This window comes from Calonectris borealis, chromosome 11 (assembly GCF_964195595.1).
Source record: "Calonectris borealis chromosome 11, bCalBor7.hap1.2, whole genome shotgun sequence".
NCBI lineage: Eukaryota > Metazoa > Chordata > Aves > Procellariiformes > Procellariidae > Calonectris > Calonectris borealis.
The window spans coordinates 22,901,990-22,927,859 of record NC_134322.1 but is presented as its reverse complement, the minus strand read 5'-3'; the positions used below and the strand labels follow the sequence as shown (position 1 = coordinate 22,927,859).

The following is a 25,870-nucleotide window of genomic DNA, read 5'->3' as shown; positions in this document are numbered from 1 at the left end:
TCATCTCAAGGATTTGGATACCAACATAACAGGTCTCCAGTCTTGTCTGGGACACTTACTGTCTCTAGGGAAACTGCAGTCTTCCTATAATGTTTGTTGTTTTTTTTTTTTTCTTATTTCCTCTTTGAATTCTTGAAGGTAGAAGAATATTTGAATGATAAAACCTACAAAAGCATAATTTATCTGTTGTTTCTTTCACATCACTCCCTCTGCCTTATCTTCAAGTTTCTGTGAATTCTGAGTAGCAAAGACAATAAGCTTTGTGCAGGAAGGCTTGGAGTCCCTCTCCAGGGGGAAGCTTAAGTGTCTCTTTGGAGATGAGAGACTTTCTGTGCAATTCGGTGATAGAGGGAATCATATCAATTTGTTAATTAAGGCTATTTTAGAAGGTAAATCCGATTTAAAAAAAAATAAAACAAGCGATTGAAGAAGGTAAAATGCTTACAGGACAGACTTTCTTTACAAGTAAAGGTCTCCTTCATATTTGTACTTTTTCTAAAAACACATGCTTCATAATTATTTGGTGACTTAATGAAACAAATCAGGTTATTAAATGTGTGTTCCTCTTGAAGGTGGCCTTAACATACTTCAACATTTCATTATCGACCTGACTGTGAAAGATTAAATAGTTTTGAGATGAATATTTTTATGACCCTTTCCAAAGAGTTTAGTGTGTGCGGTAGAAGCTTCATTTTGCATTTGTGAATGCCTTTTAACCCTTTTCAAACAATGCCTTTCACAAGTGTTATGGGTCGCCTTCACATTCTTAGAAGTACGTAAAAGGAGAAACACATTCTGACCGTATCATGTATTGCTTACTGCCAGATCAAGTAAACTGATTCAAGGGTAGGTTTGCTACACCGATGCCAGATAAAAATAATGTAGTGTCTCCCTGTGCAGTACAATGGAGAACAGGTCTTTCTTCACTGCTTTATCATATTGTCTGAACATTCATCTTAAAGACTATATGTAATTGGAAGACAATGCCCACTCCCCCCAAGTTCAAGACTTTTTTTTTTTCTTCCGCTGATCAGGACTATATACAGGCTTTAAAGAGCAACTGTTTTTTCCCCATGTTTGCGCTGGAGCACATGCTAACAGATAACTTAATGACAGAAACCACTTGAACTGCTTAAAAAAAAAAGTGTTACCCATGGAAGCTCCTTTCTGGTCTCTAAACAGCCTCTGACTTCAAAAAGTTACTGTTAAAATTTTTAGACAAGAGTAGTCCGAGTCTGCCACTTTGTGCTGAGAGTACATTAGTAGACACAGTGCTTGTAAAACATGCTTTATTCATTAGGATTGTCATTTAGCTGTTGTGTCTATGGAAAACAGTTATTTTCTAGGCCTTGCAAAAAGACCTTGTAAGTTTGGCTGTGTGTTTGTTTTCAGCTGGCGTCTTTAAGTGTTTCCTTTCGCAGCTTGCTTTCTTTATATAAAGATAGGAGGAATCGTTGCAGCTCTGGCGTGAAGTGACTTGCTTCAAAAGCCCTATTGACCTTTTAGTCTCTGCACTTTTGGTTTTGGTTTGCTGGTAGACAGCTAGTAGTATTTCCATTTATATTGCCAGGATGTTTGTACACATACCCCTCTCCCAGTCCCCGAGTGGAGGAAAGGTGGAGTTTGTAAGAGTGTAGGTGGGGAGCCTTGATGTTATTTCTGAGGTTGGCTTTAAAAACAAAAGACCCTGTTTTCTCTCAACCCAACATTATGCTGATTTGGAAAACTGTTCTTCCTTGAAAGAATTTTTCTTCTTTCTGTTTTCTGTGGATGATTAAGTTAAGACAAGTCAAAGTGCTGTTGACAGACAATCTTTCTGCTTGACCAAATACACCAGAAATACAGTAATTAAAATTCACTTCTTAATGGAAAGTAGATGTTAATTATAGAAGTCTTTTGGGAATACTTAAAATGGAAAAGTAATCATGTTTATCCTGAACTAGAACAGAAGTAAAAAAATGTTTTATGGCACTTGCATGATGAGTTAAGCTCAGAATTGGCGACTCTCTTTCTCTTGAGAGCTGAATTATTCTTAATGTTTCTTAATCTTTGTTATACAAAACAAATTACCGCACTGCTGTGGTATGGCAGCCATACCACAAAAGGCCAGCAAGAGAGCCTTAAGAGTGCGTATCATTTGATATAAATGTGGTACACGCGCGCATTAGTTTGCATAAGTTTTGATGAGGCAGACTTCTGTCTGCAGTGGATTGCTCAGGACTATTAACCGCACTGATTCCCGTATGAGCAGATGAATCTGTAACAGGGATGAAAACTTCCTTGAATTTAAGCGTCCGTTGGTGAAAATAGTCAAAGCAGAAAATACTGTCATATAGACCAAGCTATTTCTAATCTGTTCAGGGAGACAATACTGCAAGTAGTGACAGCTCTTGTGCACATTACAGTATTTTGAAATGAGGATGCATTTTATGTTTAAAAAACGTAGAAGGCTAACCCAAAAATTGTGTGATGTGATTTGTGTTTTACAGGATCCCTTGTGAGAACCTTCACTCCTTTTTACTTTCTGGTGGAGCCAATGGACATTCTGTCAGTTCGCGGAGCGTCTGTTGTAATGAACTGTTCAGCTTATTGTGAAACTTCTCCAAAAATTGAATGGAAAAAAGATGGGACTTTTCTAAACTTGGTGTCAGATGACCGTCGCCAGTTGCTACCAGATGGATCTTTATTAATAAACAGTGTGGTGCATTCCAAGCATAATAAACCTGATGAAGGATACTATCAATGTGTGGCAACTGTGGAAAGCCTGGGGACCATTGTCAGCAGAACAGCCAAGCTCACCGTAGCAGGTAAGTCTCTATTTTTGTTGTTAAGTATAACTAACAGCATGATAATGTAGATGTATACTCTGCCCTTCCAAAAAGGGAAGGTGCTTTCCAAGAAAAGAAAAGATATTTTCATCACTTATCAGTGAAACTGGGTCTGTATCTCTCTTTTTACTAGCTGAAAGTTGTCATATATTCTCTTCATCTGAGCGATTTAATGTGTGGGTATTTTTTGAGGAGATGCTGAAGATCAGGAAAACTGAAATGAATGGATTAAAAAAAAAAAGAAGTCAGGTGCATGTAATCACAGTGACGATTTACCACAGCTTAGAAGGGGAAAAAAAGAGTAGGGTTCTATGTTCTTTATCTATAAACACCCTTAAAAATAAGTTTCTCTGGCTGCTTATATGTTGAGATTTATCTGCCCTCTGTGATGAAACATTTGGGAAGCTTCTAAAAGCTAATGATGTGTACAATCCCTGAAGAACTGGAAGAGTGGTGCAGAAAGGAGGAGTGCTGGGGTTTTGTATTTCTCTGTTTCTTGAGTATCAGGCGTGAACAAGGAAGCCTGAAAAGTAACAAACAACGAAAGGCTTAAAACTTCCTGACGGACATTAAGAAGCCCGAGCCCTAACCACACCTTTGGTGTTTTGAGTAACCTTTAGACGTGACTCGGTAATAGCTTTTATTTAGGGGGTAGAATGCAGTAAGTAGGTGAAGTTTGCAGACAAAAATAAAGAATATGACTGGGGGAAGTGATCTGTTTTCAGAATGTCATTTGCGTGTATCTCGGGGATCGGGAGTGTCAGACTGTGTAAGTGTGTTTTAAACCATGTAGCTGGAAGAGACATAATTACTTTGTAAGAGTGAAACTTCAAAAACCAACAAAAAAGGTAAACTGAGGCAATGTAACTAGGAAAGAAACCTATGAAGCAATTTTTCTTTTGTTTCTCTAATGATGTTTGCCAGCCTTTTTCAAACAGTTTTTTTTCTTTGCTTAATAAATGTCTCGAGGTAATGAATCCTTGCTGACTAGTGCTACAGCATCTCCCAGAGCTGCTGCTTACTGTCATTTATATTCTGATGTTGTTTCGATTAAGTTAGCTTGTAGCATTGTTGTGAAACATCAGAAATAAAAAAAAAAAATGGGGTTTTATACCTTAAAAGAGTGACTTTCAGAGTCTCTGAATAAGAAATACATTTCTAAGTTTGTTGGCAATGAGGACAATAAAATCAGTTCTCAGACACTTATCCCGGGCACTTACCATCTTCTTACATTGTGCTGTCGTGATTAATTCTGCTGCTTTCCACATGAGATCATTCAGCATCTTTATTCTGTTACCATTCTGGTCCATATGATCATTAGGGTTAATGGGGTTAAAAACGAAGATAATCCAAAATGTCTTCAAAATTTCCAGTTCAATTTTCCTGTATCAATGTAGAAGATACTATTTTAATTGCTAGTTTTTAAAACGATGGCATCTTAAAGAGCCTTTTAGTATTTAAAAAAACCCTCGCAATTCTGGTGAGGTTTTTTTTTTTTTTCAGAAAAATCTTTGCTAGAAAACTGAACAAATACAGTCTAACCCAAGCCAATACGAACGTTTACCACAGAAATAGTTGCCTGTTCGTCTCATGTTGGCCTAACAGCTGTATTAGAAGATTATTGTTCAATTCCATGCAATAAAAATTGTAATTTTTTTTGTTCAGAACTAGAGGAAATGCTCTTGACGCGTGTTCTGCATTGCCTTATGCCACCCTGTTAAGTTAGATACCTGCACAAGAGCATCCTCTGGCTGCAGTGTGCGTAAGTTGTTCTGCTGCTCCAAAAGATTTGTCAGATCCAGGTCTGTGAAAACCTATTTACTAACTCGGTTAAGTGCCCAGAGCTGTGCAAGACTACACTGAGTTTAATCTGTTAGTTGGGGAGAAGGGTAGCTTTGGTTGCTGAAGGTTTTAGAGTAAGAGATGGAATACTAAAATTCTGGTTTAACTATATTGCTTTTCTTGACCTCATTTGAATGCCTCAGTTTTATCAGTGGCTTTTAATATTTCTTCCCCCCCCCTCCCTTTTAATTGGAAGCTTTCAGGCTGCAGTAAGTGTGGGGATAGTTAGCATAGTAAGGTCTCTCCTCGGCCTCAAGATAACAGTGGGAGGCAGCTAATTCCCGTCTTAATTGAGCAGTGCTATGTTGAATTCCTATGGTGTGCGTGACTGTTGTACTGCGATGCACCTCATCTCTTTAAAGGAGAATATTATGAAGCGTAGCGTGCATGTTTTAACTGCTTCTTACTCATTAAATAACTTCATTGCCTGAAAGTGACAAATTCTGGTGAGTAATGTAGGCCCAGGGCAAAGAAATCCAGTAAAAACGTGCCGTGTTCCATCATATATATGAACGAATACAGGTTTTGAGTTTTATATCTGCGCTGTTTTCCCAACAGCTGGTAGATAATGCCGAGCAATCTACCTGTAGTGAGTCTTGCATAAAGGTCTAACAGGCTGATAAATTTTGATAAATTTCTCAAATTATTTAAAGGGCTTTTTTTATATTACAGTTTGATGGATCTAAAATCTTTGAACGTCAGAATCTGAAGCTCTTTTATTGCCATAGGATGGCAGATATTGATAACGCAAGGTGACAGAGGGGCTTAGTCAACCGTTGTATGAAAAAATCAAACCAAAACACACACTCTCAGTACCCGAGTGTGGACTGTTCAGACAGTGACTGAATGCTTTATGTTAGAGACCTGCTTTCTTGGTTTCTTGCTTCAATTTATGTTTTTGACACAGTGCTATAAACATGTCATGCCAGGGGAAAATTGATGATGGCGTGGATTGGCAAGTTTGTAGTGTGTTTGACAATGTGCTTTTAAAGAACCTTTTCCATACGTGATAATAGATGAGAAGCCTTTACTCTTCAGGTTTTTTGAGGTGTGAGAGTTAAAGTTTCTGTGGCAACTGAGACTCCTATAAAAATTGATCTTTTCCGTCTTTGATCTAGTTTCTCATGTGATTTAAAAAACAAGTCAGAAGTTATGATAAAGTATTACATTATAAAGAATACTTTAAATCAGCACGATTAGACTGTAACTTGAAATTGTAGGCTACTGCACCTTGATAGTAAGTTATTTACTGTTCTACCAGACCTCTAGTAGTAAATCTTTGCTTTTTAGCAACTGCAAACAGCAAGAAATTTGTTAGTTTCCTTTAATGATCAGTAGTTTCAGGATACATGTATCTCTCTTTCCAGTTAAGTGTGTGCTTCCATTTTGATTCCTTCTAGCAAATGAAGGTTGAGATTGTCATTGCCAGTGTTTTCTTCCTTCTTTGGTTCCTCTCGCTGTGCAAACTTAAGCACAGAGTTATTGTGCTCTAAACTGGGTTTGTGAAATAATTCATTTATTTTTAAAAGTGGTTTTGCTTGCTTTATTTGAAACCAGAATGTGACCACACAAACATCAGGGTAGTGGAGGGAGATGGTATGGTGGTCATATAGTCCGTATAATGTATAGGGTTTTGCCATTATTACGATGGATTTGAACTAGGGAAAGTCAAAGGAACTAATTTATGTAAAGCCACAACACTTTTTGATCAGTGCCTTACTACAATATGGTTTTTTAATTGGCCTTTGAAATGCAAATCTGTCTTTGATACTTAAGTGCCAGTTAGATCTTAAGAAGGGTGAAGGGTTGGAATGGCTCTTACAAAACATGGATTAAAAAAAAAGATTTAAAAAATTTTGGGGAACTGTGTCTGTAATTCATCTTGGAAAAATAAGTTTGCATGTCTTTTAGTAAAAAATATAATGATACTAGCTTAAAAATATTCCCAAGATGATCTTTTTTCCAGTCACTATTTACTACTACTTAGTTAAAGCTTTCATAAAGCTTTTATCGAGAGAACAGCTATATGAAGATCTAAAAGGTCTGAAGCGTGACAGTGGCACTGAATTTCTTCATACGGATTTATCAGTTCTGTATGTCCATTTAAAGACTGTTCACTAAATTATTTATTTTATCTCATGTCGTCTTTTTTCCCCAAGTGAGTCCATCTGTTTTTCTTCCTCTTCTTCCACTTATCTTTGCATTTGGTAATACTTGGCTTTGAGCTTTATATGTAATTTGCTTGGTTGTGATGAGGTAGCTGTATCGCTGCCTTGCTACTAGCTTTAGGTATGGCCAAGTTTCATTAATTCAAAAAGCTCTTGGTGATAACTTATGACCTTTTTTCTCCCACCTCGATTAAATAATCTCCTTATTATTATTTCTCATTTAAATATTCTTAGAAATTTTATTTTCAAACCTTCATTTTCTAATTACTTTTAGAAAAAGTACAGGCAAATCACTTCTGTTAAGAAATAGTCCTGCCATGCAGTATCAAAATCTACAAGGGTTCAATAATCAGAAGAGGCACGTTTGTATTTAGTAAAAATGTTTTGTATTTAGTAGTATTTCTTTTGGAACAATCTGAAAACATTGCAGGTGCAGCACAGTCCAGAATGAGCATTGTTTCTTCCTGAAAAGTAATTCTGAAAACTATCATGGTGCAGCTTCAAGTATTGTTTTGTGTTGAAAACACAAACACTGGAACCTTGGTGGACTTCCCGTTCTTCTCTTTGCAACTAGTGATACTTGAGTGGGTTGAGGCACATCATGTACATACTTGGAAGAAAGATTTGGAGTTCAATTCCAAGTATGCTCTAGCACTTCGTGCTCCTCAGCACGGTGTTCTCTGTAGTTCTTTGCTTTTCTGACCTGAATAAATCCTCCTCCTCCTGCTAGTTCACTCAGCTAATCGTGTAGCTCAGGCTCTACTGGACGGCTGAAGCCTCTGGCTTGGGACCCTACTGCTGTGGCGTGGCAGGGGGATTGCTGCAGTTTCATTAAAATTTGTCTTCACTGTTTTTCTTTTCAGAACTTCATTTGGAACCTTTGTAGTAATATTTTTGTCTGTGAAATGAAGTATCTGAAGGCTAAATGTCAGAAAGTGTTGACTATGCAATTACCTGGCCCTCTGTATATGACGTGCAGTACAGAGTCACTTCCATTCCTTCTGCTGACCTGTCTCCATCCACAAACAGAATCAAGCTCGGGGGCCGGGAAACGGGACAGGGTTGTGTGGTGAAAGAAATGCTCCATGATATTGCTCCCTTGGGTCTCGTACAGCTTGGAAGATATGTGACCCTTTGTCAGGGGATTGCAAAAAGTGGAGATGATTCCTTAGCGAGCAGGAGACTTGCCACCAGGGGAAAGCTGTGGACTGTCTTCTCTAACCTGCTGGGTAGCATTGCGCAGGACCTCTCAGTAATGAGAATGTCAAGCCCTCGAGTTGTGCTTGACCAATGCGATTTACTTGATATCAATACATGAGATGTAGAGAATGAGCTTCACTTGAGAAATTGTTCCAATTTTTAGCTGACTAGTTTGCCTTTTTAAGGTTCATTTGCATCTTGAATATATCTAGCTTTGGGCTTCCAAATTGATGACTAGAAGAGCTGTCTTGTAACTGCCACTGAAATTATAGGAGGCCTGGATGAGCAACTGCTGTGGTATTTCATGTAATGTGGCTTGGCGGAATTAATTGAGTTAGGAGCCAGGAGATGGTGATGTCTAATCCTGCTTCTATTGCCAGCTCATTATATGGTCTCAAGAAGATCTCCATGCTTTATCTTTTTCTCAATGGGCTAATAAAGAATTTCTCTTCAATAGATTTAGAGTATTACTTTTTATAATGTACCGGGATGCTGTAAATGATACGCTGAGAGAAGGCCATGTAGAAATAAGTTATTCGGTATCCATTACAGTTTTTGGATGATATGCAGTAGGTAAAGTTGTAGCCAAGAAATGATTATCCAGCACGTTCCCTGAGCACGGCTGGTGGGGGAGGGGAGGACCTGGACGGATGTGTTCTCGCAATTAAAGCTAGGTGTCTTCAAGGCGTGTCATCAAAGAGGTATGTCATGGTTGTGAGAGCTTAATTTCTGGTATGTTATAATATTTAGCTATTTAATATCAAAATTACTTATTTATGTATAGACAATGGTGAATAGTTAAGAATTTTGCTCAAACATTAATTTGGGTTGAAACTTTATGTTTGCTTTTTGCCATAACTACCAGGAACTGCATAAAAGTAGCCAGGTTGTGCGGTTCTAGAATCGCACATCTTTTGCAAAGATTGCCTAACTTTGAAGATTACAACTGAATGGCCTTTTTTTTCTTACTGGACTGTGTGTGTGCGCCATCCCTAAAGGGTAAGAGAGAAGCTTAGTTCAGTGGCTGAGCAGAACAAACTATGTGCATATACCAGCTCCTCGGAGATGCACTTAGCTTAGAAATAACAGCACTTTTTTTACTCGGTATTACATATTTCCTTTAAAAGTGAGGGGGAAAAAATCTTGATTCGATCTTAATGAATAAAGAACTTTCTGTACCTTGGAATTGGAAAAAACCTGAGAGCCTAAGTGCTTCAGTGGAGGGTACTTAAGAGCACTTAACCCGTAAACGTAAGTGACATGGGTGATAAATTTTCCTTGCAAAAATACATCTTCTGTGGAAAAAAATCTGCATTTTTCATAAATTGGCTTAGATCAAAATGCATTTCTTGTCAATGGCAAGTAAATGGGAAAGGTGTTTTTAACAAAACTGCAGTTTGTACAGTTTCTGTCAGCTGTTATGAAAAGCGTGAGCGTTTAGACATTTAAGACAATAAATGTTCTACCTTATATGTCATTCTAAATTCTTACAATTCACATTTGTCCAATTAAAGTAGGAAAAAAATCTGTGTGAGCCCTTGGACTGATCTATATTAGTACTTGGGCTGAAAGCAAAGGTCCAGATTCAGAACTATTATAAATATTTTCAGGGTAAGGTTGGGAAAAATGAATTCGTAGACTTTGTCATCATTTACTTTTTCTTTTTCTTGAACAGTAACTGCATAAATTTGGGAGATGGGAACCGAAGTGATTGAAGTAATTTGTGATACTGAACGCTTCACTTTCGGGTGTGCAACCTGAAAAGGTTTGCCTTTGAGAGACTGCTGGCGTACCATCGATTTCCTTTCCTTCTTTCTTTCCAACAGAACCCAAAGATGCCAAACCAAAATGATGTTGATGTTTTACTCTGATCTTGAATGACCCGTGTACCTCTTGCATGGTGTTAGAGAATTAGGGTACAATTTTTGTTCCAGAATTTGGTTGAATTTAATTCTTTTTGGGGGGTGTGGCAGGAGAGGACTTGGAATTGCCCATGGCTGAAATAATTCTTCTAAAATGAATCAGTAGAAACCTATTCAAACTAAAACTGTGTCGTTTCATAGGTGAACTGAAAGTGTTGGAGAGATCAGCAGGGTATCAATATAGTAACTTCTCTAGACTTAGGAGGGGAAGAAGTGTTGCGTTTGATCCAGGATCTGTTCCCTCGTGGGCAGCAATTGGTCTGTCTCCCTTGATTTTGTGATGTGCGTGCCAGGAATGGCTTCCTGTAATTCCCCGATGCATCAAGTCCTTGTCTATTCAGTTAATTTATCCTGCTTTTTAGAGGGCTGTGTTCTCTCCAGCAACTCATACGAAAGCAGTATACCGAGTTATGATTTAATATCAGACAGCTTCTTGCCACATCCAAAGCAGATAGCTGTACAATTTGTCTGCAGCTGAATTGATTGTTCTAATCCTGGGAGAAAACCCACAGCAGGAGAATTTTAGACCTGCTTGTTTTTAAACTCTTCATTGATATCTAATGATCAAGCTATAGCTTAGGTGAAGAGATTCTAATTTGCTGGTTGAATGATATTAAAACCACTGTTTCTATTTAAAAATGCAGGTTTACTTAAGCTTTTGTGTTTAAAGTTTATTACACCTAATCTTGAATAAAATCAAACAGCCTATTTTGACCAATACTATCCCTGTCCCTAATTGCATGGGTCAGTGAGCTAGTTAAGGCGTATTTATGCTCATTGGAGGGTAACGAATCCTCTCCTGTAGCTATAGGAGAGGGGGCACAAGTAGATCTGTAACACTTGTGCCTGGACTTTCTGCTTTAGTAACAATTTAATATTACTGTTCAGAAAAAACAAACTAGTATGTATTTTCTAGAATGGAGTTAACGTTCAGTGCAATGAGAGATCCCTTACTGAGCCCAGTCAGAAAGGGGGGGCAGGGGTGTGATTATGGATCCTTTTCTCAGATGGATGCGGGAGGAAGATCCAAACTGGTGAGACCTCGGATGTCCATTACCAGCTATCCCATTTACATGCAGTGGAAATCTCCCTTCTTGCTGCAATATCTTGTTTAAGATGGTTGTGGCAGCTAATATTCTTGATCCTTAAACATACAGCACAGAAGTGTTTAAATCCCGTGGTCATTCATTAAGTTAAGATTTTCTTAATTAGGCATTCTCTTAGGTGCAACATTCTATGTCATTATAAACCAAAAAGGTTAGGTTTTATCAGTTTACCAGTTGGCAACTTAAATTGTTAAGTCTTGTAATTAGCAAAGAAAGTATCCTTTGTGCGTTTGGTTAATGGACGAAGTTGTCTTCGTGTTAATGTACTTCAAAAAATAATATAAACTTACTGTAAAATTAAACTTACATAAAAATTAAAGCTCTCTGCAGTATACATTCAAATCCTGACCTTTGGTTTTGAAAATATGGAAGGCAATATAGTTAATCTCTAGAGAAGCATGAATTCTGTGAAAGGGAGCTTCAGTGCCAAATTTCTAAAATCACTTGGGTTTGTAGTAGACGATCTGTTGATGGGTGATTCTAGGTGGTGACACAAAAGTGGATAGGGAGAGCACATTGATGATGCATCAACACCCCTAAACAAGGAAGTTGGATGAACTTTGTTTAGATTAGCTTTCTCATTTGTTAATATTTTCACTCAAATATGTATTTTTTCCTTACTTATGTTCTGCATGTCAGCACCAGCCATCCCTTTTGTAATTTTGTTTGACAAGTTTTCGCGTAGATTGCTCACTAAATCCCAAACTGTCAGGCAAGTGATAGTTACTTACGTAGCCTGTATTTTTAACTCGCTGCATTTTCTAGTGTGGGGTTCAACAAGAGGTTTCTGCCTTAGTTAGACAGTGTAAAAGTGAAGGGTCTCCATGCTGGCATTGTTCAGATTTTTGATCAACTGAATATTGCATTTTGAAAATGATAAGAGCTTGTACTATCACACCTACCCAAATGAAAGATGACATAAAAGCAGAAAGGGTAAGAAATATCATGGCAGAAATGTGTGTATGATAAATTATTTTTTCGGAATAGAAATTCAAGAGGAAGTTTAGTGACACTGAAAAGGAAACAAAATGGAGGAAAATTATTTTTAATAAGGAAAAATTAAGTTATCAAACTTGCTATGTTTGATTTCAGTGAGGTTAGTTCTTAGTGACATTCTTAAAAGCATGGGGTATGTCTCATCATTCACATAAGTACACTAGAAATAAAAATTTAAAAATTATCAAAAAACCTTCCAACTCCTACTTATTTGCATATATAAATCCCTATTTTGGGGGGGGGGGGGAATGGGGAAATGTCTCTAGGTAATTTATAGGTTTCTGTAAAGGTGTTGCTCTTTCTTTTCTAATAGCTTCTGAAGTCGCATTCCTGGATTAGATGCACCGTCGGTCTGCTCTTTTGTGACTGTTCTTAAATTGGACACATTAAAAATAAAGCAAAGACAGGCTTCGTTATGGAGAGACCTTTAAAAAACTATCTCTGATATGATGAACTTAATTACTAGCAACTGTCCATGATTCGAGGGTCAGCAGTGTGATAATCCACACCTTAGCTGTTTTTCTCCGTGTCCCTTTGAGTGAACTACAATTTTGTCGAATAACTTACTAGTTATACTCCTTTTAGTGTTTCTCCTCCTTTCTGCCATGCATCCTTGTTGTCTCTAGACGTCATCTTTTTCAGCTAGATGTTTGTATCTATAGAAGTTCTTTCTCCTTTGTATTTATGTCTCCTGTTATGTTAGTCTTCAAGTTTCTTTGCTATTCATGGATTCTGAGTATTTCTCTGTGAAATTGTTTAGGTTATTTCCTATCTCTAAATGTCTGTTGTCAGGTACCAGCTGTCTTTGTTACTGTCTATAGAATTGCCCGCAAAAGTTTTTCTGATCTTTCCTTTCTTCCAATTTCTTGATAAATTTATCATGACAGTCCTCTCTGTGCATTAATCTCCTTTGAATAGCTTGTTCACATGAGCTTTTGTAATTGATAGCCTTGCCTGGATCTAAAATTATTTAAACTGTCAAGCTCTTTTCTTTCACCAGAATACTCGGATCTTATTCTTCATTTGCTATGGCTATTGATTTTGTTTTAGAGTAATTGTGAGCCTGTATTTTTTTTTTAGGCAATCTATTGATCAAGACCTGAGGTTTCTTAAATGATGAGGCAATCTGCATACCTTATCCTAAGGTCTTCTCTTAGAATCCCACAGTGCTTTCTTCATTGTCCTTGCTATTAGAATGACTTTCAATGTACCAAATAAATTATCCCATAGTTTGCACCCCCTCAGTTCATTTTTTTGTGGTATTAGAAATATCTACTTACCACGTTTCTCAGTGTGTTATAGATCAAATTCATTGTGGCTACTGCAGCGTTTCCTACCGCCTTGAACTGCTGCTATTGATGCGGGAGCTTTTCTGTTCTTTGGCCCTTTAATTGCAAGTCCTGTCTCTGATTTTAATGGTGCTATTATTTCCTCTACTCCATCAGCAGAATTATTCTTTTCTGTATTCCTGTGCCATTTCTTGCAGCACTTTCTGAGCCTGACCTTCTGCTGCGCCATGGACAAAACCCCCCCCACACCCCCTATTACGTTTACTGTCATTTATGGTTGTCATCAATGACCTCTGTATTTTTGAAGATCTTCCTTGAATCACCTTTCTTGTTCCCATTTCATTCCTGGAATAATTTATTGATCTCTTCTTGATATCACCTGACTAGAATTTGGATTTGTTTGTTTAGCCTTGGTCTATTCTCTAGTCTTGTTGTCCTTGTTTTTCAACGCTTTCAATACCTTATCAAAGACCAGGTCTTCATTTCTGATCTCTTTTGTTTCCTCCAAAGGGTTTCTGAGCTACATCCATCAAGGAAGGCTGGATTAACTTCTTGCTTAGCATTTCTTCCTTCTACATTATTAGTTTTTTTTTTAAGTATAGCTGAGCCTTACTATACTAGGGGGTTTTCCATAACTGCTTCACTCCTAGCTCGAGCAGCTATACATATTCAGTTATCTTCATCAGAAATTCTGCCAGAACACATTCTGCAGTTGTGGAGCAATCTTGTTAAGACTGTGAGGTTGTCCGATGTTCGTTATTGTTGGTGACCTGCTGTTAAAATATGCTTCCGTAGCTCAGAAAGGACAAATATGTTTGAGCAATCATAAATTAGTTTTCAATATGAAATTCCTCATGCTCGTAGCCTACTCTTTTTTTTTTTTCTTCCAAGTCAAAAGTACTTGATCTTCCAATTTCTTTATTCTCCCTATCTTTCATTTTGACGTTACCAGGCACCAGATGTTCATCCCTTCTCAGAGCTGATCTTACTTGTTCATAAACAAAGATGTTTGGTAGAGGAATTTTCCTCTACCTCTTCTCCTGGAGCTGCAGCTAGTCAGCCGTAAGGCTGGATCATCATTGCAGACTTGGGATGTCGCAAAGCATAGCAAGCATACACTCAGCTGTTTCAGGTTTTTTTGTTTTGTTTGGTTGGTTGGTTTTTTGTGTGGGTTTTTTTTTTTGCTAGGAACCCGTACTCCAATTGATACAATATCAGGTTGTACCTCATGTCTGCTCTTTCTTTCTTGGTCTGTTTTAGTACTTCGTTATTCCTGGGACTTCTGTCAAAAGTCGTGTTTGGCAAAGTGGCATCAAAAAGTTATTTCTAGATGTTTGACTTGTCTCTTACTCAATATTGTGCTGTCAGTCACGAGTCTAGTGGTTTCACCAGGATTATTTTATTGACTCTTGTCTCACTTCTTTTCATCAAGCTTTTGCAAGAGAAGCTCACGTGGGGTTATTGTGTCCTGGTTTGGGTGTAAGGAGTTGTTCCAGGCTAAGCAAAGTTTCTTAAGAAGTCAGGCCTCTCTATATTTTTTTTTTCTGTTGATGGACTGAGTTCAACAGGTACTCTGAGCTTTCTGTGTCCTGGTTCAAAATCAGAACTGATCCGTAATATTCTATCAGATTTGATCACATCAATTTGTGATTTTTTTTCTGACATCTACATGGCTGTGGTCTTATGCTGTTGTGTTTCAGTTTGGGCTTCCAGGATACTAGGCTTTGCAGAGTCTACCACTGGTATGTAAAGGACAACTATGTAAACACTTTTTGTTTAAAATAAATTCTGCGAGAAACTTTTTTGCCAGGTGAAACTTTAGAATATTCTGATGTGTTTTACTAGTCCAAATACCCTCTTAAATTTTCATATGTATGGCTGCTTTGTTTTGTTTTTAATTTGTGGTTCTGTGGCAAAGCTCGATCCAAGTTTGAGAGGGGATGGTGGCAACCTCAAATTTGTGTAATCTGACCCCGTGCTCCAGGGCATGATCAATTTTGCGCTAACTTTCCCTGTTAGAAGTTTGTTTTGACAGATGTAATTCTGTTCCTCTTTGCACAATATTTTGTGCAATATTTTGCTATATCTCTCCATAATTTTCTGTATAGCTTCCCCATATCGTATCATAAGATAATTGAGCTTGGAAGGGGCCTCGGGAGATCTCTTGTTCAATTGCCCATTCAAAACGGCTCTGAGGTCATACCAGGTTACTCGTGTGTGTTAATTATATGTGTTTAGGTAGATATGTCAATGTGTGCGTTACTGATGTGTACAATGACATCCTCTCCCTTTTCCTCTGTTTCTTGATTCTGATCAAAGGGTGCCATGTTAATTATGCTACCAACTCTCTGTTTAACAAAGTCAGAATTCTGTTTATGTGCTGAAATTTCTCATTCCTGTTGTGTATTCCACATACTTCTCGCTTTAATTTAGCCAACAAGGATGTTTGGTAGATTTTCCTCTCTTCACGTTATAATCCTTCTAAGAATACTCTATCTCCCCTGACTGGTTGTCTCCTGCCCAGATTTTAGGCCAGGTTGCATTCTCTCCTGCCTAATTTGTCTAAGCAAGGGGAAAAAAATTGTGATAGAGCGTGTTTTTCCTTTGTAGAAAAGACTAGAAGCATCTGGCCTTAATTTAGGTAATGCTGGACTTCTGTTCTCCATGAATGTTTTGTAATTATGAAGTCTAATCTATTCGCTAGTGAGATTCATGAAATATGTCTTATTAACAAAATTGTATTTTAAAACATGTTTCACACCTCTGCCACTCTGACAAATGATGCTGAATAATGTTCAAGGAAAGGAGAAGAAAAGGAGCTGTGATAATTTAATGAAGTGTCCACAGATGGCTGGACTTATTAATTTTTTAACAGGGTTCGGGTGAGAAGCTGATGTGCTAAGAAAATATGCAGCATCTTTAAGATCCGCTGCCTTCACTGAAGGGTAACAGATGTTGTAGCTATTTTAACAATAGGGTATCATGTTTCTGTACTCCTTTACCTGCTGGCATTGCGAAAATCTTCACACTTCCCAAGAGGCTATTTTAATAAAGTAGTAATAGAGTTGTGGATTTGTCGTAAGTTCAAATTGGATTAGGCAAACAAAAATGGGGGAAAAATTTAAGTGTCTTAAAATTGTCAGCAGTTTGTAATCATTGACAGTCTCTGTGTCTGAACAGAACAGTTTAATGCAGGAGGATTGTGAGGTGAAAGCTGTGGGGTGGCAGTGTTTGCAGATGATACTGCAGAAGTTAGTTTAGACTTGGGTAAGTTATGAGAAACTTGAGTAAGAGTAATGTTGGGCAACAGGATTTTCATAGCTGGTATACAGGAGGTAATAGGTGGGGAAAAACTGTCAGCTACTCCTGTGTTTTACATTTTCCCTACTGCAATAAAAATAATCAGGGAAAAAAACAGGGAAAACATTTGCTGAGCACATTGAGATGCTACAAAAAAGCCTGGAAACAGTTAATTGCAGAACCATGTAATATGTGTGTGTGCTTAGAGCTATTTAATGCTTACCCAAAGTATTATGTTAAATTGCAGTCTGTGGAGTAGCGATAGAGGAGACTCAGGCACATGACAAAAACGCTCGCAAAGACCTGATCTGACAGGCTTGTGACCATGGAGTAAGGGTACACAACCTGCCGAGGGCAGGGATAAAGTGAATTCCTGTGCAGCCTTCTGTTACCCTTGAGACGAGGAAGTTATTCTCTTATTTTTGTTTTGCAGTCTTGATTTGGCAAGACTGATGCCAAAAGGTTAGTAGGATTCTAAAGAGGATTACATGCATGTATGGTAATAGCATCCGTGTTAAACAAAATGAAGCATTTACAGGGACTGCTGACAATCAATATTTAGAGCAGAAAGCAAGCATTTACTCTGAAGTTAGTTAGAATATTGTTCTATGAGCAACTTATTTAGTAATTGTTGATTATGGAAGATTTTTTTCTTTCAGCCTCCTTGAAAATCATTGGCACTGACCATGCTTGCAGAGAGACTGCTCAACTGGATTAGCATCTGGCTCAGTGCAATGAATTCCTCCTCTTCTGGAAAGTACAGGAGATGAAATACTGGCTCCATTGAAGGCAGCAGGCTACAGCCAGAATTTTTACCATCTGTGTTTTCCAGGAGCATGGGAATTATTGCTCTTCTAGGCACATCTTTTGCTTTTTCAGAAATTGAGACAATGGGCCACAAATCTCAGTAATGCTTAGGCTGGGAATGCCGTCTCAATGGAACAAATTTGCATGAAGTAGATTGTTCATTCACATTCCTACCATTGCTCTGGTCTTTTGATGAGAGGAGGGGAGAGACAAAAGGGAAGGAGAAAATAGGGACAGAGTTGACTCCTCCCCACCCTGTCCTCATTTGCATTATCCTAGCAGAAAATTTGAAGTTTGTGGTACATCTAATTCCTATTGTACGCATGTGAGAATTGCACTGTTGCTTGTATGTTCTCCTACCAGTGTCTAGAGAACGTTCCAAGTGGAAAATCATCCTTCCTAAATTGAGTTTATTAACCTATGTTCCTGCTAGGTCCGTAGTATTTTCCTTCAGTGTCCTAAAATCGATACATAATGTATTTATTCTGCCATGGGATGATTAATGTGTGTACAAACATGGAAAAAATTATCTTTAATATCAGAGCCCCAAAGTATCATTTATCATTATGTTCACTTAGCAAAAAAAGGGGAAATATCTTCACTGAATGTCTTGCAACATGTGGGTGAAGAGTGGGTGCTGCTTGCTCATTAGAAACGTAACTGATTTTCATTAGATCTTCTTGCGTAGTCTTATTGATTGAAGTGATTGGGAAATACAAACCATTGAGAAAAAAGTATCAATTTTTTTTAAATTAACTTTAAAAAATAGTTCTAAATGTGTTTGTAGTTTAAATAGAAAGACTGAATCTGCTTAGGTGGTAATGCATTTGAAAACGATGTTAGAAAATTAAGGAAATGCAGGCTCACAAGTCGATCAGTTGATATTTTGAAGAGGAAAAGAGAACCTCTATAATGGAAAGACTCTGGACTAGTAGATGAAAGGGTATTTGCTAGTAGTATACTGCTGCAGGAGGTATGCCAGCACTCTGGGACCTGTTACTGTGTTTATAAACAGGTCTCAGAATTAATAGTAATTAAGGCTTGTATTTAGAGCGCCTTTTGTAATACATCATTATTGTTTTGTGGTTGTCTGTTGGCTAAAGCAAAAGGGTCCTCCTCCACAATGGAGGCTTTTAAGCAGTGCAAATTGCAAATAATCGTAGAATAAGAGAAAATTACTCTTTAGGACAAAATTATAGCCTAGGTTAAAATATACGTATCTTCAAAACACACAGAACTATGATCAAATAAAGGTTTTACTAGCATTTAAGATGACCTGGAAAATGAACTGTAATTTCATTGCTAGTGAGTAATGAAACCTTCTTAAAGCTTATTTATTCTTAATGGAGCACCTGCACACAACAGAATATACAATGCCTGTCTTGTCCAAAAAGTGAATAGTACTAGTAAGGGATTTAAAAAGCGCAGTTGAGCTTTATGTTAGAAATTGCAGGGCTTTAGTCCTCCACTAACATTCTCATTTGTGCTATAAGTTGCCGATGATTGTACAAGTGGTAGTTGCGAAGGGTAAAGAGGTTGCAGCAGCTGAGGTGAAAACAGAAGTCACAGTGCTCATCTGACAAAACGAGGAGGTCTAGGACTCCCTTCAGGCTGGTGAAAGAATTGGCTTAATATGCAGGTCTCTTAATAAAGGTTTCTAATGAATTGTGAATTCAGGGGCTAGTACATTCTTCCTGAAGAATAACTGATGTAGAATGTGTGTCCAAAAAGGCAAGGGGTGATCATAGACCAATTAGTCTGATCCCAACACTGTGCCCTTTTTAAAGGGATTTTGAAGGTGAGGGTAATTAGGACAGAGGAAAATGGAAAGAAGGCTAAACTGTAACATGACTTTTGTCCGCGATTTGCATCTGAGTTTCTTGATGAAGCAATTGATGTCTTAGAGCACTAGAGTACGATGGGCATGCTGCAACTCAGCCTTTTGATACGCTGTCCCGTTAGAAATTATTACAGGTCAAAATGATAGAAATTTAAATGAGAATATTGAGATTGATAAGAATCTGAGGTAATTATGAAAATTTAATGGATTATATTGAGAGGGAGGTTTTCAGAATGGAAAGATGCCTCAGAGACTAGAGTTTAGAAAGATCATGTTTAGCATCCTCACCTGTCATTTTGCTATAAGAACAAAGTATATACCTACAAAATTATCAAGTGTGATAAATTTGGGAGACCTTGTTACTCTTGCTGTGGCCTTGATGGTCTTATAGGAGGAATTAAATGATGCTATGGACTGAATAATGGTGAAACTTATTAGCACAGTGTGCAAAGTCATGCAGATACAGCAATATTCTTGGTATTGTACTAAGTTGGGACAGAGAGACTGGTGATTTTACGAGAAAAAAGAGGTCTAGTTGGTGGATTATAGGATTGACTGTAACCTGCCAGTGTGCAGAGAGCTAATGTGACTGTGAAATCTTTTGGGAAGATCTTTTCAATAGACACAGAGAAGCAATTTTGTTATGTTTACGTGGATGTCTGTGATCTTAAATTACAATAGGCATTTCAGTTTGTCTGTTGACTTTGTCATTCTGCCAGCGGTGCATGGTAGGAGAGTAAGAGGTATTAGATACCAGTTGAAGCAAGAGAGGTTCTGACTGGATTTAAGGGGGAAGTTCTTCACCGTGAAGACAGTCAGGTGGTAGAACAGGTTGCCCAAGAGGTGGTGCAGTCTCCGTCCATGGGGATTTTCAAGATCTGACTAAACAAATCGCTGAGTAACCTGCTCTGACCTCGTAGCTGACTCTGCTCTGTCCCTTCCTACCCCAATGATTCTGCGATTCTGAGTCTTTAAAGGTGGATAGGGTGGTTAGGGGAATGAGGAAAAGAAATGAAAGGTTGTAGCTTCATCAACTCTGCAGAAGGAAAGTTGAAAGAAGCTATGATTTTTATTCATATTAATACCTTAGAGGGAGGGAGTAATGGATAAATATCAGATGCAAAATAATACCAAAACAAGGTCAAGATCAAAGGACTAGAAGTTGGTTGTAAATACAGTGGGGGGGAAACTAGAAACTTTCTTCTCAGAGGAATGAAGTTGTGGAAGGAGCCTCCAGATAGAACTCCAAGAGGGGGGGAAGTATGTAATGGTTGGAGATGGACCTGTACAAGGTTATGGAAGGAATTACTTGACAAAACAGAGGTGAGCTGTATGTTAGAAATGTAACATGTTAGAATTCAGTCCGGCTATTCTGAAGGATTGGGAAGATCTCTAGTTTTGTACCCCCTCCCCAATTATATATGTGTTTTATGTTCAGTTTGTTTTCTCTCTATAGCATCTGAGGTTAGCCACAGCTAGAGAGCAAGTATGCTGCTGCTTCTCATTGCATTAACATTTTTGATCTATCACATGGTGGCACATGATAGCTTGTGGATTTTGGTCTTCTACATAGGTCTTATGTTTAATATAGGATGTGAAGATGGTGTTTTGTGGGTTTGCTCAAATAAATCTCCTATGTGCTTGACTTTAATTGCAGAGCACCAGAGTTGGTGCCGTTGGCCTGGTTCAGACTTATTTTTGTGTGGGAGAAATATATATATAAAAGTTCCATGAAAACTATGTATTAAAATTTGTACTTAAGTGGGTGCTAATAATGAACAATTCTACAGTTCAAGTTTTTCACTCAAGTGAGAAAAGCCTGAACATGTGACATCAGATGTTGCTTCTTGCTGCTTCTCCAAAGATTTCTAAAAAAAATTGGAGAGCAAAGATCAGACAGTTTAAAAGACAAACAAACAAAAGACCCTTGGGATTTTCCTGAAAGTAAATAGGGATTCCAGCTGGAAGTGACAGAAAGTACCATTTAACTAAAGAAATGCATGTGTTATTCTTTCTTAGGCAGGGGAATGTAGTGAATATGGACAGAGAAAACTACATGAGATGGAATTCCAGCACCAGTATATAACTGATAAGCAGCATGTGGTAATACACTTTTCTAGAAGGTTGAGGCACAAGAGGTAGATAACTCATCCCTTCCTTTTCCTCCCCTTCACATTGAAGAGCCGTGCAGTATTTTTCATCCATGGCTATTTTGTATACTTCAACATCAAGATAAAGTCCCTGGTCTGAGTGGTTGTTTATTATGTCTTTTTAAAGGAAGAAAGAATTGCAAAGCACTGAACTAGGTATTTACAAAATATATTTTAAAAATCGAGAGAAGATTGGTCATTACTGTTAAATTCTCAGTGCGTTCTTGATAGATACATGTTAAATGAGACTTGTAAAAATATTGGGTTGACCTGTTTGGAAATGAGTTGAGTATTTAAAACAATGCAAAAGAATCATCTTCACAAGAGAGAAATGAGAATTTTTCCAATTATATCAAACTTTTGAAGGAGATTCACCCTTAGGCTTGCTAGAAGAAGCAGAAAAGGTGAGAGCTGACCTAAACTGTCACAGCCTCATTCATGTATAATTGTGACTATGAGGTATTACCTGTGAAGAGGGCTTGTGTTTGTGTTTTCTGATCTGGTGCAGTAGCATTGAATTAAAGGTTACCAGAGCCTACGGCTTCCCAGCAGGCTCCATTCTCATGCTTGAATAATTGTACTAGGATGGTCTAATTTGTGCAACCCGGAGTCCCACTTTCCATCTTTGATATTGAAGACACACAGTGTATGGACTTTAAAGAAAAAAATCATAATATGCACTTGAAGCTGTGCGCTATTGAGAGGGAAAGGTAAGATGTCAAGAGTACTGACAGGCTGTTTCTACGCAATATTAGTTTTAAGTGCAAGCATAAAAAGGAATGAAAATTTTACTTTGAGACTGTTTCTGCAGCTAGCAAGCTGTGCCTTGCCTTGTGTCAGTGTTGACTGCACAACCACCTCTGTGCAAGCTGCAAAAGGGAGAGCTGATAATATAGCTAACCACCATGGAAAATGGAGAGTGAGGAGGCTTTTCTTCTTCGTATCCTGTGCTTTGTCCTCCTTCTTCCCCCATACTGTATTCTGTTGCCTTTATTGAACCATTTGCTTACACCAATAATGGTGGATGGGATATTTCTGCTGGAAGATCTGATACTTCCCTGTTATGGGAAGTTGTTGTGCAAAATACTTGTGGTTGGTTGACCTTGGCTGGCTGCTGGCTGCCCACCCAGCTGCTCTCTCACTCTGCTCCTCAACAGGACGGAGGGAGAGAAAAGAAGATGAATAAGTTTATTGGTCAAGACAGGGAGATCACTCACCACTTACTGCAATGGGCAAAACAACCTTGACTTGGGGAAAATTAATTTAATTTCTTGCCAATTAAAATAAAGTTGAGTGGCACGAAAACAAAGACAAAAACTAAAACACCTTCCCCCACCCTCTTCCCATTTCCCAGGCTCAGCTTCATGACTTCGTTCCCACTGCTTCTGCTCTCCCCAGGGCAGCACACAGAGCCGCTCTTCCTCTCCTCCTCCTGCTCTGACCTGGCTGTTGCAGGGCTGTTCCTGACACTTTCCTTGTGCAGCAGTTTCCCCGTTCTTAGGGAAGACATATCCTCCTTGGATATGCGTCACTGAGGTGCCACCAGCTGCGCTGGCTGCCTCAGCGGTGGCCTCCGTGGGGCCACTGTGGAGACGGCTGGAACCAGCCCCAACCGTGTCCAGCACGGGGAGTCCCCAGCCTCTTCTCACAGTGGCTGCTCCGGCAGCTCCCCCACTGCCAACACCGGGACACGGCCACCCAAAACAAAGGTGAAGCCATTCAGCAGACTTTGGGTATTTCTGGAGAACGTTTTTACTCCGAAGGTGACACGTTCGTTGTGCAGGGCTGCTGGGTCGGCGTGGCAGCGGCGCCTTTGTGTTACGCTGTGGAGAAACTCAGTTCTCAGCTACGCTAACATGGGAAAGATAAATATTTGCATATGAATAAATGCAATTTTTACCTTATGGTGCTACATGTAAAGGGTTTTGTAGCTGAAATCTTCAAAGGGATATCCCGTTTCCATTGAATTTCAGTGAGATTTGGTCCTTTAACAGCCTCAGGCTCCTTTTCATGGCCTAGTTAAATTACTGTGACGCTAAACCTTTACTTAGCCATGGCTGGTGACAAAGTGGTAGAAAATACTTTTCAACTTTTTGGCTTAGGTTCTTAACTGCTAAACTTCTAATTTTAAGATAAGAAAGCTTCTAAGTCGACAGGAAAAAACCCCTCATTATAAGTAGTCTTGTAGGCGGTAAATTAAGATGTCATGTAGGCTGTGAACTTGAGTGGAAGGCATACAGGAAAGCGTCACCTCTCCGTGTTCCTATCTCCTGAGTGAGTACTGGAGGGCATCTGTGTTCCACTGCCGGTGAATCAGTGGCTCTTCAGAATATGGTTCAAACTGTATTTATTCGGATGTACCAGGCAGAGACTGTCTTGGTTTTTGCCACTTCTGTGCCATATACTCCTTAAGGATAGCAGCAGCCCTGGAGAAGTGAGCAGAGGTTACCTGCGCGTCTCCTCCCATTTTTGAGGACTCAGAGACTTCTGTTTTGTTGTCGACATTTGCTTGTTTCTAAAACTACTTTTGTTTTTAAATCAGTGCTTTTATCATTGGTTTTATTTGCCCTTACACCAGCTGTGCTTAGCATTGTGCTATCAAGTTAAGATTTTGAAAGAGTTGGAGAGCAGCTTAATTCTTTTAAACTAGGTTTATGAATCTTGACTTGGACTTCAAAGCTTTGATGTCATCTTCAGAATACCTCTAATTTTTTATTTTTCTAACTTTTTGTATTTTGTATTTGCAGGCCTTCCCAGGTTCACCAGTCAGCCAGAATCATCATCTGTCTATAAAGGAAACAGTGCAATCCTTAACTGTGAAGTCAATGTTGACCTTGCGCCGTTTGTGAGGTGGGAGCAGGATCGTCAGCCAGTCTTTCTGGATGATCGTGTATTTAAATTACCAAGTGGAGCTCTAATCATTAGCAACGCTACTGATATGGATGGAGGACTCTATCGCTGCATCATTGAAAGTGGTGGGACCCCCAAATACAGTGACGAAGCAGAGCTCAAAATTCTTCCAGGTATTAATCTGTTTTTCTTTTAAAAAATTAAGAATTAAAACATTAGTCAAGCGATAGGCGAAAAAACCTAACAGGAATACTTACAAAGGGGAGCGAGAACCTGCTCTGTTGCATTTTTGTATATTTTAAGTGGAACTAAGTGTAATGTGTGTTGGGGAAGCTGGTGATTGGGTTGTTTTTTGGTTTTGTTTTCGATGTAGCCTAAAATGAGTGCAGGCACTTAAGCTGAAGGATTTTGGCCCTTGGGACGACTAACCTACATCTTGCAGTTGGGAAACAGAAAAGCAAAATCAGTTATCAGTGTCTGCGCTCTGCAGTGGTTGGAGATAGGCTGGAGACATGCACATACTTTTTGGCCATATTTAATGGTTTAGCTTTTAAGGGCTTTTTGGGAAAGACTTCTTTTAAAAAGTCACTAGTAATACACTTCCATTGTGACATCTTACAAAGAGGGAATTGACTGTTTCTTTGAGTATAAATGTTTGGGGATTTCTGAGTTTCTCAGGCTTGAATCCCATGTTTAAAATACTGTTGAAGTTTCCAAAAGAAATTGGTGCTTAGTCCCTCGCTCTTGGGATGCTTAAGCTGAGGCACTTTTAGTTGTCCCAATGTTTAGGAAGTTCTGATTCTTAAAACATTGGACCCTTTTGGGAAGTCTCCAGAACCCCAAAAGAGGGGATGACTTTTTATTTTGAAAGGTTTAGCTACGCCTATTGTGCTGAAATGTTTTGGGTTTTTTTAATAAGAACAAAAGTCCAGTCTTGATGTAAACTGTTTCTACATTTAGTGTGTTCTGTTTCTAATGACACTATTGCACAGAGCTGTGTGTCACCAGATGTTTTAACGCAAAGTTTTGAAAATTGACCAAGAATAAGATAGGAATGTGAATCGCACTTTCCCAAACTAGGGAAATACGGGCTGTGTTTTGTATGGGTTTTCTTAATTATTTCCAGAACTCCATGCTGCCTCTTCTGAATTAGTCTCCGTGTTGGAATTCTGATGCAATTTTTACTGCTTGGAGGACTGCCAGAGAGGGTTGCTGAATTTCCATCTTCGGAGGTTTTCGGGGCTAGGCTGGGCTGGGCTTGACCTGGTGTTGGCAACAGGTGGACTTGAAGCAGGTGGTTGCACTAGGCATCTGCAGAGGTCCCTTTCAATACATACTTCTGTTTCTCATGACTATGTCACTCCTCTATTTAAAATGCACTTTAAAATACCCCAATTTTACAATTGCAACCTTCCCTCTCTTAAAATTGAGGTGTTTGCTAGGCTTTGGAAATTAATCATGCTTGAAGAAAGAATTTGTTTCATTAAGCTCTTCAGACTTTCTGAAAAGAAAGGCTCATGTCGTCTTCAACTAAAGATACAGTTTTTGAAGAGCAGCACTTTTGGAAAAGGT

The 25,870-nt window shown here is 38.6% G+C and overlaps 1 protein-coding gene across 1 annotated transcript in view; it reads left to right on the top strand.

Annotated features, from left to right (window-relative positions):
- The window catches only part of NEO1 (neogenin 1), a 153,416-nt gene that overhangs the window by 1,959 nt on the left and 125,587 nt on the right, over nucleotides 1-25,870 (top strand). Inside the window, exons 2-3 of the mRNA XM_075159565.1 lie at nucleotides 2,490-2,807; nucleotides 24,196-24,471. Coding sequence (XP_075015666.1) covers nucleotides 2,490-2,807; nucleotides 24,196-24,471 — 594 coding nt within the window. The remainder of the gene's footprint in view (nucleotides 1-2,489; nucleotides 2,808-24,195; nucleotides 24,472-25,870) is intronic.